We start from the raw sequence: 21082 nt of genomic DNA, 5'->3' as shown, positions 1-21082 counted from the left end.
CTGTGGTGGCATCCCACATAGAAGAACTAGAAGGACTTACAACTAGGATGTACAACTATGTACTAGGGCTTTGGGGAGAAAAAAAAAGAGGAAGGTTGGCAACAGATGTTAGCTCAGGGCCAATCTTCCTCACCAAAAAGCATATCTTTGAAAAGAGAAATTAGAAATCAACAACAAAAATCCCCAATACATTTGAAAATGCAAAATACACATCAACTAATTCATGAGCTAAATAATTGAAGGAAAATGAAAACATTACATGGTGAAACTTGAGTGATACTGCTTCATCTTCCTGAATAATTCAGTCCTAAAGCCATTAGGTGAGACAGAGCAGATAGGAGAAGCTGCAGTGCCCCAACAGAGGGTATCAGAGCCCAAGAAGGATGCGGAGAACATCCACTTAGGGATGGCAGGCATATTAGCGTGAGGAATCAGCCTGAACAGGGTGAGAAGTTGTCCATGAGGAATCAGAGCCTGAGCAGGAGGAGGGCATCTGTGTCAGGGAGGGGGTTGTACAAGGGATGGGAGATTGGTTGCATAAGGTGAAGTTGATCACATAAGTAAATATCTGAAGAACTATGGCAGCTAGGCTTCTCACTATTAGAGAAGGGAATTACATATATGGAAAGGGAGAACACCAGAGTGAACGTGTGAAATTAGAAGTGTCAGCATGAACTCACGTTTTTCAATATATATAGACAGACGTAGAAATAAATTTAGATGCAAACACATGATACACATATACATATACTTCCTGCTTCTACCTTCTGATGGGGCCTGGAAGCAGCAATACTCTGATGACAATGAGCATATAAAGTGTGCAGATCTTGGCTTCTAAATACCATTGTCCAGTGAAAGGAAATAGGACTTCTTAGAGAAATAGCTGGTTCTAGGGCTGGAGAGAGGAAAAGTGCAATAAAAGCCTGCAACTTGTGCCAGAAATCAAGCAAGTGTTAAAAGAAAAATGATGGGGATATATCAAAAGGACCTAGAAGCCAGCTTAAATGAGCTCCTACTGGCCACATAGACCATAATTTGAGTATCAAAATTAATACTGATAGGGGGCTGGCCCCGTGGCCGAGTGGTTAAGTTCGCGCGCTCTGCTGCAGGCGGCCCAGTGTTTCGTCGGTTCGAATCCTGGGCGCGGACATGGCACTGCTCGTCAGACCACGCTGAGGCAGCATCCCACATGCCACAACTAGAGGAACCCACAACGAAGAATACACAACTATGTACCGGGGGGCTTTGGGGAGAAAAAGGAAAAAATAAAATCTTAAAAAAAAAAAAAAAAAAATTAATACTGATAGTAATATAGTAGCTCACAGAGTTTACAATATTAAGTAAAATAGGAAACATGAGACCATACTGACATAAATGAATGAATGAATTTAAGTTTGATAAGGAATAGGATATTTACATGTTTTCACAGTACCTCCCGACAAAAGGGAGAAGAAGTAACTTTATGTGGAAAAGCCTGGAATGCACCACTTAAGTTGTCAAAGTAAACATCTGTTATTAAAACCATGCATGACCTGGTATGATGTACTGAGAACACAGCATCACTTCTATGATACTATAAACTGAATCGAATCATGAGGAAACATCAGACAAACTTAAACCAAGGGAAAGTCTACAAAATAACTGGACTCATCTTCAAAAGCAGTTATGAAAGTCAAGGATAAACTGAAGAATATTCCAAACTGAAGAAGACTAAAGAGACGTGACAGCTAAATGCAGTGTGTGATTCTGAAATAAATCCTTTTTTACAAAAAATATTGTTGCATTAATGGTGATATTGGAATGTGGTCTGTGGACCAAAGGACAGGAGTGTATCAAAGTTCATTTCCTGATTTTACTGGTTGTATTGCAGTTAAGCAAGAGGATATTCTTATTTGTAGAAAACACATATTAAAGTGTTTTGGGGCTAATGGACCACTGGGTCAGCAATTTACAAGTATTCAGAAAAAATGAGTTATTTGTACTCTCTGTCTAGCTTTTTTTGCAAATTTTTGATTGTCTCAAAATTTAAAGAAAGCAGCCAATAACAAAATAAAAAACGTGTGATGTAGCTTAAATAGTACTTAGAGCTAAATGTACAGCCTCCACAATTTACAATTGAAAAGAAGAAAGAAGAAAATTAGTAAGGTAACTATTCTATTCAATAGGCTAGGAAAAAAAATACTCAGCCAACTAAACTCTAAGAAAACAAGGAGGAAAGGAAAGTAAATGGTCAAACAACGAAATGAATGAATTAGAAGACAAAGCAAGAGAGAGGCTACATAGCAGCCTTTGTGACCTGTGGGCAGCTCCCGGGCCTTTCTTCCCTGCTTGCTTAGACAATCGGTGCTCTTGCAGAAACAGAGAGGAAAGTCAGTTCTTAGATTTTGAATTTCAAAACCCTGGGTATTTGGGTATCAAACATGAAATCCCTAAAGATCTCAAAGTATGACATTAATATCACAAGCAAAAGATTGGGGAAAAATAAGTGAAAAGACTGGTTTTCACCCCGTATGAAATGAAGACCCCACAGGCTAAAGAGGGGAAGAAAAGGAAAAAATGGTTAGATGGAAAGCACAGAGCTTACTTATGGGTGGTGTCTCATGGAGGGACTTGGGCACTGACCCTCCCTCACCTGAATGGGAGAAATGCCCAGGGTTACAGGAATCTGGGAGCAGAGAGCCATTTGGTCTTGTATTGCAGGGGAACCCAAGGAAGCTTCCAGCCTCACAGATTCCTCTGTGCCCGCCATAGTACAGGAGCAGCAGAAGAGAGAAGGCTGTGTAGGTGTTCATGTAACCAATCAGAGCCTCTGTGTTCCTGACATCCCAATGAGTCTCTGAAAGAGCCACGTAGTTTCTATAGACCCAAAGGGCTGAGGACATTTAGCCTAACAGGTTAGGGTTAGGAGAGGGTTAGATGAATGAATAAAGTGCAGATAGAGTGGTGACATCTTGGAGACTTGCATGGATCAACACGGGAGGATCAGAATTGGTAACATCTGTCTCAGTGAATGTCAACATGAGTAGATGATGGCTCCCATCTTGGCACACTGTTTCTTTGTAAAATATTCTGGACATAGTCCCCAAAGTATCCCAGTGGCTCTTTTATAAGTTATTAGGTGGATGAACGAATGGTTAGATGGATAGATGGGTAGATGGATGGATGATAAAAGGACAGTCCCTAAATTACACCAATCTAAAAGCCACTGTGTTATAGGACTTCATGCCGCTAAGAATGCTACTAAGAGAATAGGCAAATTACTTTCACTCACTCATACCCTCCTTGCACTGCTTTCTAAGATCAGCAGCAACTAAGGGTGGGAGCAGAACAGGTTCTTATATCATTTTTATCTGCAGCTGAAAGAGCCCCAAGCTCAGGAGATAAAGCAAGTGGCTTTGCAAAACAGCACATTGGAACAAAATATCATTGAGAGTTTCAGACACTGAAAAGTGTTTAAAAAAAGACATTTCTTCCAAGTTTCCTTGTTTGCTGAAGAAAACGAAAGGACATTTGAATTGTTTTCTGCCCTATTTGGAATCTTTGCTTTTTAGCTTGGCCTTACTGGGTTTTTGTTTGTATACTTAGGGAGATCTTAGTGGGAGCAAATTTGTAATTCTAAAGCAGTCTACAAATGTACACTCACACAGCATAACCAAACCACAATTTTATGCAGATTTCTTTCCCTCTGTCTTAGATTCTGCAGCTCTTAAAGGAAAATGTGGATGCAGTGGCGTGTCACAACTGCTATTAGAGAAGTCCAAGGGAAGCGAGTACAACGTGATGATCAGCCTTGGCAGTCCCTACATACAGCGTGATTATATTGTAACACTGTTTGATGCAATCGTATGTTTGATCAGTTTCAAGAGATGAATATCACCTCACTTCAAACAATATGATACAGTCTCATTGTATGGAATTATGGCTGCTGTCAATCAGCATATGGCATAACCCTTAAAGTGCCATCTTTGGGGAATGTCATAAAAATGATTGCAACACTTGCATTAATTAGTAAGTTTTTGCACTAAAACCAAGCAAAACCTGTTAAGACAATTTATCTGCTATATCTCTGTTCATTTTTGTTATCACAGAAAAGTATATAACCCATACATGCATACTTGCAGCTGATTAGCTTAGCTTATTCAAACAGCCATGCTAATAAAAATGCTATAATGGGTATGTCCCCCCGCCCCCCCACCATATAGATCAGTAAACTAGATTTTCTATCTTTTCTTTTATAGTCCACAAATATACCCCTACCTTGAACCAATTATCCTATCAAAGTGGGTGCAAAATAAAGGCAAATAATAAATTATCACTAGATCCAGGTTCTTGACAGAACAAACCCAAAATCTCAGCTCAACAAAGGATACATAAATGGCATGTGGATGTATTTTGACTTGATAAATACAAATTCAGAGTCTTTTGAATGTCACTAAGTTTACTTTGTCAATGTTAATTGTTAGATAAAACATTTTAAAGGAATAAGAGTTATGATCTTATTTTACATTAGCTATGGAATATTTTTGGCTCTTGGTTGAGCTTGTGTTTCTTTGTCATCAATTATTGTCTTTGTCTTAGGTTTTGCCATCATCAGCCAGTAATACCTATTATTTCAGTTTTTCCCTGTAATGCGAGAGATTACTGCTTTGACATGATACCTACTAATTTGACCTGAGACTTAACACGCTTTCCTAAGGTAGTTAATGCCCCCAGATTGAACCGTGTTTATTGACAGTATATATATATATCAGTGGAGGATTGTGAGCCTTTTTCCAAGGAATTCCTCTCCCACCATGTCTCCTGACATTTTCCTTCCCACTCTTCCCCAGTGTCCTCTTTTCTCATTATCAACTGAACAATCACTTGCTGTGGTAGAATCTGGGGGCCCCCAATGATCCCCACCTCCTAGTATTCATGACCTTGTCTAATCCTCTCCCCTTGAGTATGGGCTGAACCTAGTGACTTGTTTTTAATGAGTAGAATATGGCCAAAGTTGTTGAATGTCGCTTCCATGATTAGGTTATAAAAGACTATTCTTTCTGTCTTACTAGCAGAGCCTCTCTCTTGCTGGCTTTGGCCTCTCTCAAGCTTCCATTGGAGAACCACAAATGGCAAGGAACTGAGGGCAGCCTCGGGCCAATAGCCAGCAAGGAACTGAGACTCTCGTTCCAACAACCCCAAGGAACTGAACCCAGCCAACTGCTAATGTGAGCTTGGAAATGGATCCTGCCTTGGTTGAACCTTCAAGCGACTGTGGCACCAGCTGACATCTAGATTGCAGTCTCAGGAGAGACTTTGAAGCAGGAGACCCTGCTAGGCTGTGCCCAGATTCCAAATTCACAGAAACTGTGAGATAGTGAGTCTGAGTGGTTTTAACCCACTAAGCTTTGGTTTTGTTACACAGAAATAGAAAGCTAACACAAGTACTATCTCTTAGTGAACATAGCAGTTCACTACAGGTCCTTTTGTAGGGATTAGTAAAATGGTGCAGTGAGGCTAGAGATCTTCACACTTTTGCCTTCAAAATAGAGAAGGTTTCAGACTCACTGACAGGCTATATGGAAGTGCTGACCAAGTCCACAAAGAAAACATGTTCGATCTCTAGGACCTTCCTGCAAAGGTCTTACCATTATTCATGGGCAGAAGATATTGACCAATGTTACTCTTTGGGATAAGATTGTAAAGCTTTGCTCTTTCTTTTTCCAGGGCAAGTTTTGGCACATACACATATTGGAACTATGAAAGTATAAAATGGTTTTTATTCATGTTGCCAATACTATATTTTTAGACACATCTGTATTGTTTCACAGACTCTTTTTCGCATCGCCACATCATGTCAGCAGCTTATTGAGCTCTAGGCTTTGTGGTAGAATTGTTAACAATCCCCGTAGAGCCTTCAAAAAAATTAGAGATAGGTTGTCTTAGTACCAGTATCTGATGTAATTTGTAGAATGAGTCCTGCAACAGGGTTATATGATTTGTGAATTATTTTATTGTTTACTCAATTATCTACATTAATAGAAGGGTACAGTGATGAAAGTATTTAGTCAATAATCAAATACTTTGTGAGATTTAATATATATATATATGTATTTGATCTCTCCCATGTGTGTTTAACCTAATTAAGATGCTCTTATTTTCTTGATTTCTATCTACTGCTGGTGCACAGAGACAAGCCACTTGGGTAGGAGAGGGAAGTCAATTTAGTAGCAAACATGTTCCATGGGTGGGTCATGTGGGATTTACCAAGAATTGATTTATTTCAAAGGTCCCTAAGTAGTCTAGGTTTTAAAATAACAGTAGCGGGGAGGGGAAAAAAAGCAACCAATGAGACTTTTTTCCTTGTTAAATTAACAAAGATTTTTTTAAATGAATTATATGCAGCCTCGGTTAGAGGGAAAATGGGCTGTACGCAGTTGGTGGGAGTGTAAATTGGCACAACCTTTTTGGAGAGTAATTTAACAAAATACTTCAACATTTTAAGTCTATTTGATGTCTAGGAATTATTCCAAGAAAATAAATCTGAACTTGCGAAGATGTTAAAAGATGTTTATAGAAGCACTGTTTATAAGGATAAAAAAATTTAATACAACCTCAATATCTGTCAATAGAGTTAAGTACATTATGAAATATACAAAAAAAGAGGCTACTATAGCCAGTTAAAGGGAAACGCGTTCATCATGGTAGGTATCAGCAATATACTGTTAATTTTTTTAAGTTACCCATTGAACAAAATATATATACATCATGCTTCAAATTTTGTTTAAAAAAATGTCCACCCTGAATGTGCATGGATAAACAACTGAGAGCATAGATACATACACTGAATTATTAAAACTGGTTTCTCTACTAGAGAAATTATTGTGAGATATTTGAATATTTTCCCATGAGCATGGATTATTTATTAGTCAAAAAAGACAGCTATTTTCACTTTGAAAAAATTCTATATATTAATTTTTGCTTTTTCTCTTTTGGATACTGAAAAAAATTGAACACATAATCATCTGTGTCTTTTTGTCCTCCTATTTTTTATTCATTATCTCAGTTAGTGTTTATTAAGCATTTATCATGTATTTTGTGATCAACACTGAAGAAACAATAATAAATGAGACAGTCTCTGATTCTAATGAAAAAGACATGTAAATTTCACATGAAATAAAGTGCGTAAATGCTCTGTTAGAATAGATGTAAGATAAAGTGGACTCGCAGACGAGGGAGGGATCAATTTACAAATACGGAACGATTCATGAATTTGTGTGTCATCTTTGTAGGTATTTCATCCACTAGGAAATTATAAATTTCTTGAGACTGATTCTATAACATATACTTTAAAAATAATCTCTTTAGGGTCCAGAAGCTTGCTGATGGTGTACCAGGCGTTCAAAGAATACCTTTTCTTTCATGTTATTCATTGCTAGAGTAGAGACTTTTAAACTTTTGGAATTCAAGACTCAAGTTCAATTACTAGAATATGCAGTGGCACATTGGAATGGATTTAAAAATTCAAAGCACACTAAACAAGTAAGCAATAGCTTCAGGCATACCAAGGTCTTAGGATGCCTATTATCTGGGAGAAACTAGTTCACATAGCTCCTACTGAGCATGGAGTCAGTGCTTGAGAAAAATGTTTATACTCTAATAGCACCTCATAGGTTAACTCTATTTGTATGAGTGCATATGTAATCCATCTACAATATATATGTAAAAACACTCACATAAGCATACTCTTACATACGTATTTGGGAATCAAAAAGATTTAGTAAACCATGCCCACTCTTCATTACTGATTTGAAATCTTTTCTTTATCATAAATGGCAAAGTGTACGGTAGAGCACCTACCTGAGTCAACATTTCATCAGGACAGACATCAGTAGGAGCTCGTTAAATAGCTTAACGTGGGCCAACATCTGAAGGCACCCCTGTGAAGGATGAGGTGCTGGCTCAGCTGTTTCAGTGGAGACTCTGTGAGGTTGCAGAACTGTCAAAAACGTATCACTTCTGTTTCCTTTCCGCAGAGCCAGTCAGTGGAAATCTTGTTCATATTTTTTTAGGAACTGCTGTCACTTGGGAAAAAACTCATTGGGATGGTTCATTCAAGGAGTACCTGACCCTTTTCAAATGCTTTTTATACCTTACCCATAGAGATTGACTTAGTCTGCCACTCTACTTTTTTAATTTTCCTGTCAATCAGATGACACACAGAGAAACAGACATGGAAGAAGGGAAGTAAAAGAAGACATGAGTGAAGAAGAGAAGAGAAAATGGAGATGAAAAATGGAATATGGGTAGAAGGATCACACTTTCTCCACCTATCAATAGGAGAATTTCAGATTATTCACTGTCAATAATGACCACACTTGGAAAAGAATTCTTTGGAATAAATTCAGCTGTATGTGACTTCAGTGTTAAAAACAAGACAGCAGGCCCCAAATCGAGTCATTTTTGTTAAACCCCATGTCACCAAACTGAGACTTTATTACAATTGCAGCTCTCCCAGAAGAGGAATCTGAAACTAGGCAATAAGGAATCTCCTGATCAGTACTAGTTAGCTAATCTGCCTGATAGACTCGTGCCATCTCCTAAAGGAAAGTAACCTTGCAATAACCAACCTATTTTTTTGCCTAGTATAACTTCCTTGTTCCCACTCCCTTCTGTCTATAAAAATCTTTCATTTTGTACAGCTCCTCAGAGCTCCTTTCTATCTGCCAGATTGAAGCCTGCCCAATTTAAATTGATGTTTGCTCAGATAAATTCTTAAGATGCTTTGCCCATTTTTAAATTGAGTTATTATTGGTTTTTTTGCTATTGAGTTGTATGAGTTCCTTACGTATTTTGGATATTAACCCCTTATCAGATATATGGTTTGCAAATATTTTTTTTCCCACTTTGTAGATTGTCTTTTCACTTTGTTGATGCTTTCTTTTGCTGTGCAGAAACTTTTATAGTCCCACTTGTTTATTTTGATTTTGTTGCTTGTACTTTAGGTGTCATATCCAAAAAGTCATTACCAAGACCCATCTCAAGGAGCTTTATTCCTATGTTTTCTTCTAGGAGTTTCATGGTTTTAGGTCTTACAATTAAATCTTTCATCGATTTTTGAGCTAATTTTTGTGAGTGGTGTACAATATGGGTCCACTTTCATTCTTTTACATGTAAATATTCAATTATCCCAGCACCATTTATTGGAGAGACTGTCTTTTCTCCACTGAGTATTCTTGGCTCCCTTGTCAAATATTAGTTGACTGTATATGCTTGGGTTTATTTCTGGGCTCTCAATTTTGTTCCATTGGTCCATTTTTCAGTATGCCAGTACCACACTGTTTGGACGACTATAGCTTTATAGTATAGGTTGGAATCAAGAATTATGATACCTCCTGCTTTCTTCTTCTTTCTCAGGATTTCTTTAGCTATTCAGGGTCTTTTGTGGTTCCACCCAAATTTAGGAGTGTTTTTTTCTACTTCCATAAAAAATACCATTGGAGTCTCAATAGGGGTTGCATTGAATCTATAGATGGCTTTTGGGAGTATTGACATTTAACAATATTATTTCTTCCAATCCATGAACATGGATATCTTTCCATTTATTTGTGTCTTCATCAATTCCTTTCATCAATGTCTTGCAGTTGTCAGGCTAGAAATCTTTCACCTCCTAAGTTAAATTTATTCCTAAATATTTTATTACGTTTGATGCTATTATAAGTGGATCAATTTCTTTTTCAGAAGATTTGTTGTTAGTGTATAGAAATACTACTGATTTTCATACATTAATTTTGTATCCGCAACTTTACTGAATTCATTGAGTAGGTCTAACAGTTTTTGATTGAGTCTTTAGGATTTTCTATATATAAAATTATGTCATCTGTAAATGGAGACAATTTTACTTCTTCTTTTCCAATTCTGATAACTTTCATTTCTTTTTCTTCCCTGATTGTTCTAGGTGGAACTTCTGGTACAATAGGAGTGATGGGAGTGGATGCACTTGTCTTGCTCCTAATCTTAGAGGAAAAGATTTGAACCTTTCACCATTGAGCATGATGTTAGTTGTAGGCTTGTCATATTTGGCCTTTATTATGTTGAGATGTATTCCTTCTGTGCCTAATTTGTTAAGCATTTTTATCACTGATCGACATTGAATTTTGTTGAATGCTCTCCTTGCTTCTATTTAGATCATCATATGATTCTTTTTTATTCTATTAATGTGATATATCACATTAATTGATGTATGTATGTTGACCCATCCTTGCATCCCAGGGATAAATGTACTTGATTGTGGTGAATGATCCTTTTAATGTGCTGCTGAATTCTTTTTGCTAGTTTTTGATTGAGAATTTTTGCATCTCAGGAATATTGGCCAGTAGTTTTCTTTTCTGGTAGTGTCCTTTTCTGGTATCAGGATAATTCTGGCCTTGTAAAATGAGTTTGAGACTATTCCGTTCTCATCAATGTTTTGGAAGAGTTTAAGAAGGATTGGTGTCAATTCTTTAAATGTTTGGTAAAATTTACCAGTGACACGATCTGGTCCTAGATTTTTCTTTACTGCGAGATTTTGGATTACTGACTCGATCTTTTTACTAGTATTGGTCTATTCAGATTTTCTATTTCTTCCTGATTCAGTCTTGGTAAGTTGCATGTTTTAAAGAATTTTTCCATTTCTTCCAGGTTGTCCAGTTTGTTGGTGTATAGTTGTTCCTGGTAGCCTCTTATGATCCTGTCAATTTCTATGTTATCAGTTGTAATATCTTCTTTTTCATTTAGAATTGTGTTAATTTGGATCCTTTCCTTTGTTCCTTGGTTAGTCTAGCTAAGGGTTTGTCAAAAACTTTTCAAAGAACTAATCCTTAGTTTGGTTAATCTTTTCTATTGTTTTTCTGTTCTCTATTTCATTTATATCTGCTCTAATCTTTATTATTTTCCTTCTTCTGATAACTTTAGGCTCAGTTTGCTCTTCTTTTTCTAGTTCCTTAAGGTGTAGTGTTAGGTTGCTTATTTTGGATCTTTCTTATTTCTTAACGTAGGCATTTATTGCTATAAAATTCTCTCTTAGAACTGCTTTTGCTGCATCCCACAGGTTCTGGTATGTTATGTTTCCATATTCATTTGTCTCAAGGAACTTTTTTATTTCCCCTTTAGTTTTCCCTTTGATCCATTGATTGGTTGTTCAGGAGAGAGTTGTTTAATTTCCATGTGTTCATGAATTTTCCAGTTTTCCTCTTGTTATTGATTTCTAGTTTCATACCATTGTGGTCAGGGAAGATACTTGGTATAATTTCAGTCTTCTTGAATTTTCTAAGACTTGTTTTATGGCCTAACATATGGTCTATCCTAGAAAATGTTCCATGTGCCCTTGAGAAGAATGTGTATCCTGTTGTTATTGGATAGAATGTTCTATATATGTCTGTTAGGTCCATTTGGTCTATAGTGTTCAAATCCACTGTTTCCTTATTGATTCTCTGCCTGGATGACCTATCTGTTGTTGAGAGTGGGGTATTAAAGTCCCCAACTATTATTGTATTGCTGTTTATTTCTCCTTTTAGCTCTTTTATTTTTTGCTTTATACATTTAGGTGCTCCAATGTTAGGCACATAAATATTTATCATTATTATATCTTCTTGATGTATTGACCACTTTAGCATTATATATGACCTTCTTTGTCTTCTTTTTACTATTTTTAGTTTGAAATCTATTTTATGTGATCTAAATATAGCTACTCCTGGTTTTTTTGGTTACCATTTGCTTGAAAAGTCTTTTTCCATCCCTTCACTCTCAGTCTATGTGTGTCTTAAAGGCTAAAGTGAATCACCTGTAGGCAACATATTTTTGGATCTTGTTTTTTAATCCATTCAGGCATTCTGTGTCTTTTAATTGGAGAATTTAATCCACTTACTTTTAAAGTAGTTATTGATAAGTAAGGATTTACTATTGTCATTTTGTTATTGTTTTCTGGTTGTTGTGTAGCTATGTTCTTTTTTGTTTCTTCTCCTGCTGTTTTTTGTGTGTTTTGGTATCAGTATAATTTGACTTCTTTATTGTGTTCTTTTGTGTGATTACTGCAGGATTTTCCCTTGTGGTTGGCAAGAAGCTTACATATAATATCTTAAACATATAACATCCTATTTTAAACTAACAACTCAACTTCAACAGAATTTGTAAACTTTACACCTTTTTTCTTCTTTTTGCTGAGGAAGATTAGCCCTGAGCTAACATCAGTTGCCAATCCTCCCCTTTTTATTTTCGCTTGAGGAAGATTAGCCCTGAGCTAACATCTCTGCCAATCTTCCTCCACTTTATATATGGGTCGTCATCACAGCATGCCTGATGAGTGGTGTAGCTTCACACCCAGGATCCAAACCCATGAACCCAGGCTGCCAAAGCAGAGCATGCCAAACTTAACTACTATACCATGGAGCTGGCCCCTAATCTTTACACTTTTATGTCTCCTCCTCTTCACATTTTAGGTTATTGCTGTTACAATTTATATTTTTTTATACCGTGAAACTAGCAACAGATTATTGTAGTTATGGTTATTTTTACTACATTCTTTTTTTTAAATTTTGAACTAGAGTTTTAAGTGAATTATGCACCACTATTACCATATTGCAGAATCTAATTATGACTATACATTTATCATTACCAGTAAAATTTACACTACCTTTTTATGTTTTAATAATGTTAATTAGCATTCTTTTACTTCCAACCAAAGAAGCGGAAGCATTTCTTGTAAGTTAGGTCTGGTGGTAATAAACTCCCTCAGTTTTTGTTTCTTCAGGAAAATCTTTATCCCTTCTTCTTTTTTTTTTTCCTCCCTAAAGCCCCAGTACAAAGTTGTATATCCTAGTTGTAAGTCCTTCTACTTCTTCTAGGTGGGATGGCACCACAGCATGGCTTGATGAGCAGTATGTAGATCTGTGCCCAGGATCCCAACTGAAGAACCCCAGGCCACCAAAGCAGAACATGTGAATTTGACCACTACTCCACCATGCTGGCCCCAACTTCTTTCTTTCTGAAAGACAGCTTCACTGGGTATAGAATTCTTGCCTGACAATTATTTTCTCTCAATATTTTGAATATGTCATCTCACTCTCTCTTGGCCTGAAAAGTTGAGAAATCTGCCAGTGGTCTTATGGGGGTTCCTTTGTATGTAACTTCTCTTTTTCTCTTGCTGCTCTTAAAATTCCTTCTTTGTCTTCAACTTTTGACGATTTAATTATAATGTGTCCCAGTGTAGCCCTATTTGGGTTCAACATATTTGGGATCTTTTGGGCCTCATGGATCTGGATGTCAGTTTCTCTTCCCAGGTTCAGAAAGTTTTTAGTCACTATTGCTTTAAACATATTTTCTGTCTTTTTCTCTTTCTTTTTGCCTTCTGGAATTTCCATAATGGAAAATTGTTTCTTTTAATTGTGTCCCATAATTCCTGTAGGTTTTCTTCACTCTTTCTTAGTCTTTTTTCTTTTTGCTCTTCTGACTGGGTAATTTGCAGTGTTCTATCCTCTAGACTGCTGATTCTTTCTTCTGCATAGTTGAGTCTACTTTTGAAACTCTTCATTGAATTCTTCAGTTCAGTTAGTGTAGTTTCCAACTCTAGGATTCCTGTCTTGTTTTGTTTTTTTGATGGGTGTTATTTCTTTGTTGAACTTCTCCTTTTGTTTATGTATTGTTTTCCTAATATATTTAGTTGCCTTTCTGTGTTTTCTTGTAGTTCACTAAACTTCCTTAAAAGGACTATTCTGAATTCTTTGTCTGACATTTCATAGATCGCCATTCCTTTAGCATCAGTTATTGAAGTTTTGTTGGTTTCCTTTGGTGGTGTTGTATTTACCGGATTTTTTGTGATCCGTGATTCCTTACATTGGTATCTGCACATCTGAGTAATTGGGCTCCTCTTCCAGGCTTTACAAGTTTACTTTGGCAGAGACAGTTCATCATTCAGCTCAGTTTAGGTTTCTGAGTGTGTCTGCTGGTAAGGTCCTTGGGCAGGTGGGGCTTGCTATTATGGTTTATTTTGAAGCAAGGCAATGTTTGAGCTCTGAGGGCAGGGATGAGGTTATGCCACTTGCTGACAGTTGGATAGGACTTCTGGTTTGGTTTTCTACCCAAATGATGACATAGGATGAGCTCCATTGTTGTCTGGATTCTCTGGTCAGGCTTCCTAGATGGTCAGGACTGGGTATTATATTCAGTAGTAGATCAGACTATGAATTAGCTTCTTTGCCCTGGCAGGGCAGCAGGATGGGACCCGGGGCCTGTACGGAGCATCGTTTGGAGACTCAATTCACTCCAGTATGTGCACTGAATTCTCTGGTCAGGTGAGACCACCAGTTTACTCCGTAGATGGGGGAAGCCACAGGCAATGCTCTCTGTTCAAGTGCCTCTTTACATAAGGCTGTTGAATAGGCTATGCAGGATCCCTGGTCAGACAGGCTGAAGACTGTATTCAGTGATGAGTGGGACACGAATTAGATTCCCTGCCTGGATGCAGCGGGAGAAGCAGCTCTAAAGCTGGTAAAGCTCTTTGTTGTCTTAACTCAAGCCAACCCACATCCCAAGTTCCCTGACTCACCAAGGCTATTGGCTTTGCTCTACAAGCTGTCATCTCTGCCTACCTGTTGGCTCAAGTGTGCATGCTGGGCTGCACAGTTTCTAGAAGTTGTCTCCAGCCCTTCTGGTCAAGTGGGGCTGGAAGGCACTCTCCATGGCAGATGGGGCTGTGACGCAGAACCTTGCCTACGCAGGGGCAAGCTAGGCTATAGGGTCCGCAAAACTCATTTGAGGATCGGAATCAGGCAGATTTGCACCCTGCCGAGTTCCCTGGTCAGAGTGCGCCCCGGGCTTGGTTCTGCAAATGAACAAAGCCTGTGATTGGGATTACTACTTGGGCACTGCAGGTGTGAACAAGATCCATGTGCGGTTTTTGCAAGCTCCCCTTCTGTATCAGTCAGATTCCCAGTGGTTGAGCCCTACAGATTCCCCTGCATTCCCTGTGGTATGAGATCAGAGTGGGAGCTCCGACAAGCTGACTCACACTGCTGGGGAGGGGTGGGTAGCTGATTGTCCCCCTAGGGTTCTTTATTTCCACTGGAGGAGCCAGAGGCTGAGGGGAGATCTCTCCACATGGTGTTGCACTGACCTGTGGGAGGGACAAGGTGGTTAACATGTAGCTGCTTCTCTTTAAGTTTTTCAATAAAAAATAAGCAAGGGATCTGAACAGACGTTTCTCCAAAGAAGATATACAAAAGGCCAAAGGTATATGAAAAGGTGCTCAACATCACTAATCATCAGCGAGGTGCAAATTAAAACCACAATGAGATATCACCTCATGCCTGTTGGATGGCCATCATAAAAGAGACAAGAGCTAACAAATGCTGGTGTGGATGTGGAGAAAAAGGAACCCTTGTGCATTGTTGGTGGGATCGTAAAATGGTACAGCCACCATGGAAGACAGTAGCCTCAAAAAATTAAAAATAGAACTACCATATGATCCAACAATTCCTATTCTGGGAATATATCCAAAGGAAATGAAGACATTAACTTGAAAAGATAACTGCATCTCCATGTTCATAGCAGCATTATTTACAATAGTCAAGATGTGCAAGCAGCCTAAGAGTCCATGAATGGAGGAATGGATAAAGAAGTTGTGATATACGTATACACAATGGACTATTATTCGATCGTAAAAAATGAGGAAATCCTACCATTTGTAATCTTGAAGGCATTATGCTAAGTGAAATAAGTGAGACCTAGAAAGACAAATACTGTACGATATCACTTATACGTGGAATAAAAAAAAGAAAAACCCAAAACAAAAAAAACCCCCAAACTCCTCGAAAGAGAGATCAGAATTGTGCTTACCAGAGGTGTAGGGTGGGGGGAGAGGGATTAGAGGAAGGTGGACCAATGTACACACTTCCAGTTATAAGATAAATAAGTCCTAGGGAAGTGTTGTACAATATGATGACTGTAGTTGACACTGCTGTATGACATGTAAGAAAGTTGTTAAGAGAGTTAGTCCTAAGAATTCTCATCACAAGTAGAAAATTTTTTTCTTTTCTTTTTTTCTCTTTTTATTTTATGTGTATGAGATGATGGAAGTTAGCTGAACTGATTATAGTCATCATTTCACAATATGTGTAAATCAAACCGTCATGCTCTATGCCTTAAACTTATACATTGATGTGTGTCAGTTATTTCTCAACAACACTGGGAAGAAAATAAACTCAGAATTTTTAATATGCCTCAGTTTATCTTTTAACATAAGCTCTAATTATATTCAGAAATCTGTGAGGCATTGATCAGTTGAACATTTCTAGACATGAAATTGGGAGCTATAGGTTCCAGTCCAAGCTTTCTCTAAATGGTTATGCAATCAGCAGCGTGTTATTTGTCCTACTAAGTGAGCTTCAGTATCCCTGTTTATTAGAAACAAAAAAGGAAAACAATGCTTAACCTATCCATCTCACATACTTAATGTGAAAATATGAGAGATATTGAGTACATGAAAGTGCTTTGAAAGATTCAAAACAAATTGCAAAATTCAGACATTAAACTCAAATAAAGGTTTTTTGGGGTGGATGTTGACTGAGCAAAGTAGTTCCACTACAATGTTAACTGATGAGTTCAGTTAATAAAAGTAGGTGACTTGGCAAGAAATGGATTGATATTAATTATAAAAATTACATTATAATTAATGCACTCATTAATGATCTACAATCAATATCAATTGAAAGTTTATTATTTTAAGGAGAATGGACAATTAGCAGTTTGACACCATGAAAAAGAGCAAACCAACTGACTGATGGTACCCCATCAAGTTTAATTTTAATTTGTTTTAAAAGTATCTTCTTTAAGAGTGAGTTTAAATGCACATCACTCTTTCTCCTTTCAGAAAACGAATATATATGTTGTTTAAAAAGCATATCTGAACGACAAACAATGAAGTCTGGCATATGTAACAAGAAACGAGCACATCTTCTAAATGGGCTCGATGGTATGGCATAAAGTCTATTCTCTCGCAGTAATATAACTGGATTGCTCTTTAAATTAAGTGAATTTGTATGTCCGCTTTCTCTTAACAGAATCAGTTTTGATATACTCTTTGTTCGTGCTGTTACGGGCTTCAGTCTAAGGGTTCTTTGTGTTAACTTTTTAAAGTTACATTACAAAGAGGTTTTAAGATTTCCCAACAGGCTTTTATTTAACCAAAGCTTTTGATCTCAAACCTGCTGGGGCCTAGTGAAATCCTTACCAATTCTCCAGTAACTCCGTATTGGAATTTGAAAAGACCCACCTGAAGAATTGAACTCCCAGTATGGTTTCAGCCATCCTTTAGATCACTCTATTCAAGCAGACAGCGAGGGGGTCTAGTGCCCCCTTTGTGATCTGCTAAGCAGCCTAAGGTGTCCTTTGCATAAGTTGTACTCCTGAGGAAATAAAAATCAGGAGGACAGACCTATATACCTTATTTCCTGCCATCTTCAGTTAAAGGGGGCTTGCAGGGAGTCTGCTTAACATCCTCTGCTACCTAAATACCTTTTGGACACGAGAACTCAATAAAAGAACTTCCATTGCATCCATTACCCTACTGTGGTGCATAACAAATTAGATTTAAAAGGCTACTTTTTTCCCTTACAGCTATTTCCATCATTTTCTTCAAAATTTCAATTTAGTGTCTAGTGACAGAATATTCTATAATATACTTTAAAACTCTATAATGCCAGTTATGCCAAGCGAACATTTTTTCCAAAGAATTAGACTTATATTATTGTAGACAAATTGGAGTTTAAAAAATAAGGTAGAAAATTGATTACGTTTAAAACATGTTAAATATAAAACTATATAAAACAAATATTGTTTTTAGATAGCTCTTTTAAAATGTAAATGTGCATTAATTTTTTTTACCTCAAATTACCATTTTTAGAAAAATTTCACTTTTGAAGTTGAAAAATGTCAATGCCACATATTAACCTATTTTGAGAAAGGGTGAAATAAAATTCTCAATTATATATTTAAATATTTTTATTTATTTCATTTAAACACTCCATTATGCAAAGACTTTAGGACACATAAACAATAGATGAGCATGGAAAGCAAATAAAACTTTGTAAAGAACACAATATTTGCTGCTGTACGTGAGAAGAACAGATTTGCCAGTGGACCACTTTTCCTACGTAAATATTTATCTTAACCTTTCTATTAATGTGGTGTGATTTCATTATTTAAAAAAAATTTTGAACTCCATCTTGATAAGTATAGATCAACTTACTCCTATGTTACTGTCATTGCATCAAATGTTATTATCCCTGACAAAGCCACAAATTAGCTTTATGCCAAAGAACTAGAAAAAATATGTAAGTATTTCCAGAAGCTGTAAAATATTTGCCATTCAGTGCTCACTGTTTGAGGACACATTCTCTCACACTACACGTGTACCACCTATTACTAGACATTAGAGGCACTTCATGTCAGGATGGTTTCCCCCTCTTTGGGTACTGGTGTAACTACAGAAAAGTAGCCTGGAACAATCTCAATGCTGAAGATGCAGTAGAGTTGTCAGGCAATGGGTTCAATTTGGGTTTCAGAAATAATGTTACCATACCTATAGAACATGACATAATTGTTCCTTTTCTCGACTTAATGATTTTGTTACACATCTGATTGGTAGATATTTATGAGTAGCTGCCTGATGGAATATTATTTTCTGCAGTTAGTAATAACTGATTAGATGAAGATAAGATGCTATAAATTCTTTCTCTGGAGAAAAAGGACTTAAAGATTTGCAAAGCTGAGATTGATGGAAATTATGATAAAAATGGTTTCTGAGTTTTATGGATAGTATAATACAAGTGTTATGTATGATATGTTGTGGTACAGTAATCCCCTGCTCCTTTGTAAAAAAATTATGCATTTTTCTGCATAGACAAAAGGGTTAATAAAGTATTTCTCATAATCCCAAATTTACTATCATTTACTCTTATTCATAGTGTAAACAGTTACAATTTGGGGGATGGTTACTCTGCAGTATCTATGAGTTTAAAAAATGTATCATCACCTTTGAATTAAAAATTCCAAAATGTAGTCTTTAGAAATACCCACAAGGTTGGTACAGCTGCACTTACAAGGATGTTCTCTAGTGCATCATGTGTCAGAATAAAAATTGCAATCAATCTAAATGTCTATCAACATGAGGTTGCTAATAAGGTATCAAACATCCATGGTAGCAGCACTGTCGTTGCATACTTACCAACTGCCAAGCAGTAACTCCTCATTCCACGTGGCCATGATTTCAGGGTAGGTATTGTTAATCTCACATTTTATGGGTTTAGAAAGTGAAGTACAGAGATAGTAAGTAATTTGTCAAAGTCACAGAACTACTAATGGTGGAGCTAGGATTCAAACCCAACCAAGCCATTTGGTTGCAAAGCCCATGAACTTAACCCACTACTATAATACTCATATATATTCAAAGAATGAGTCAGTTTTAGACATCATGAAATGGAAAAGATGTCTAAGAAATATTAAATAAAATTTTGAAACACGAAGTGCAAAGAGGATGTATAGTATGTTGTCATTTGGTAAAAATCATATCCATATACATTAGAATATGGAGAGAAGAGTTTGAAGGAATATTCACCAGGCTGTTTACTTGAAATTTTCCGTGGGTAGGACCCTTATTTTCTACTTTGTATATTTCTGTATACAGAAATATTTTATAGATATGTATGATAAAAAATAATCTAGTTCTTTAATATATCAGCATATAATTCGGAGAATCAATAAAAATAATGAATTATTTTATCAACATATGCAGCATTATTTTCAAGATCTCGAGTGCTGGTAGTCAATTTGGCTTTTTAAAAAACCGCAGAAATAAATTATATCATGTAGAATTTTCATACTGTGGACATTATCGGTCTGTTTTGGGGGAGGATGGTGTTCCATGATAAAGCAAGCTTAACACCAAGAGTTTTTCCTTGTGTAAGCAAGTTTTGCAAGTGACTTGTCTTGTAACCATTGAATAAAAGCCCTGCTTTGTCAGTAGATTTATTCTTATTTTTATTTCACATTCTCTATATTAGAACACAAATATTTATTCTTATAATGTTTTTTAGGGAAGGAGGATTCTCAAAACCTTTCTGATATACTATAAAAACACTTACTAATTTTGCACTTATGACCTGCTTACACAGGCATACATTTCATCCAGGTTCCTAGGGACGGAACAAAATCTGTGCATTTTATTCTGAAGTTACAAATGATATTTGATACGCTACTGGGCTAAACACAGGGTTTGGGCTGGCAGTAGTCTTATTTCTTACATTTCAGTGCTGAAAAAAAAATCGGTCATGGGTAATGCTTTCAAAAATTCTCATCCAAAGCTTTGCTTAGGAATAGCATATGATTTTAAAAGGTAATAACATTCCCTGTAATCAAGGGTGAGTCAAGGAAAATGACATCTAAGAGAGTAAGTCAGCCAAACAAAAACTTGACCCAATACCAAGCTCTTTGTCAGAATCACAGCTGCTCCATCAGCCAATGAGATCTGAAAGGGATGCAGCCAGGAAGTCAGGTGCCGAGGCTGGAAAGACTCCATTCCAGATCCGTTGGCAGTTGGCCCTTCAGCTGCTATACAACCCCATGATGGGCCCAGGGGTATTGGAGCTGGTTTTGGACCACAGGAGGAGAGTGAAGTGAAGTACAACCAATATCGTCAGCAGCAAGCTTGTCAAGTTAGCACTGGTAATATATTCACGGGAAGATATATTGTTTTGCTCTTCAGGTTCTGTGGGGAAGGAGGGCCCCCAGAGAATGCATGTAGTAACACTGAAAGCATATCTACCCCTCTGCTCATAGAAACTGGTTATGGTGGATCAGTTTTCTTTTAACCTTTCGATTCATTCAAGTAGCATGTTGTATTTACTAAGCAGGGTCTTGCAGAATATAGAGAAGTGAATACTAGGTTTAAAGGGGAGGTGTGGTTAGAAGGGATATGATACTCAGATTTTAAAAAGAAAATGGATTTTTGAATTTGGCATTATTAACAGAGAGCTGTCATGTTCCTTTCCTTCACTAGAGAAAATAAGTGACC

At 37.0% G+C, this 21082-nt stretch overlaps 1 protein-coding gene across 15 annotated transcripts in view; it reads left to right on the top strand.

Annotated features, from left to right (window-relative positions):
• GTDC1 (glycosyltransferase like domain containing 1) overlaps positions 1-21082 on the top strand; it is a 424081-nt gene that overhangs the window by 390818 nt on the left and 12181 nt on the right. For 10 of the 15 annotated variants that reach the window (XM_070581300.1, XM_070581305.1, XM_070581304.1 and 7 more), the window contains one exon: positions 3695-6545. The exons of 3 other annotated variants lie outside the window; for them this stretch is intronic. In XM_070581300.1, the coding sequence (XP_070437401.1) occupies positions 3695-3751 (57 nt within the window). In that variant the 3' untranslated portion in view covers positions 3752-6545. Of the gene's footprint in view, positions 1-3694; positions 6546-21082 lie in introns of those variants that run through there. 2 more of the 15 variants (XR_011528720.1, XR_011528719.1) reach the window with 2 other exon arrangements.

The sequence above is a fragment of the Equus przewalskii genome, chromosome 17, assembly GCF_037783145.1.
Source record: "Equus przewalskii isolate Varuska chromosome 17, EquPr2, whole genome shotgun sequence".
NCBI classification, from domain to species: domain Eukaryota; kingdom Metazoa; phylum Chordata; class Mammalia; order Perissodactyla; family Equidae; genus Equus; species Equus przewalskii.
Note: the sequence above shows the minus strand (reverse complement) of the source record. Positions and strands in the feature narration are given on the sequence as shown.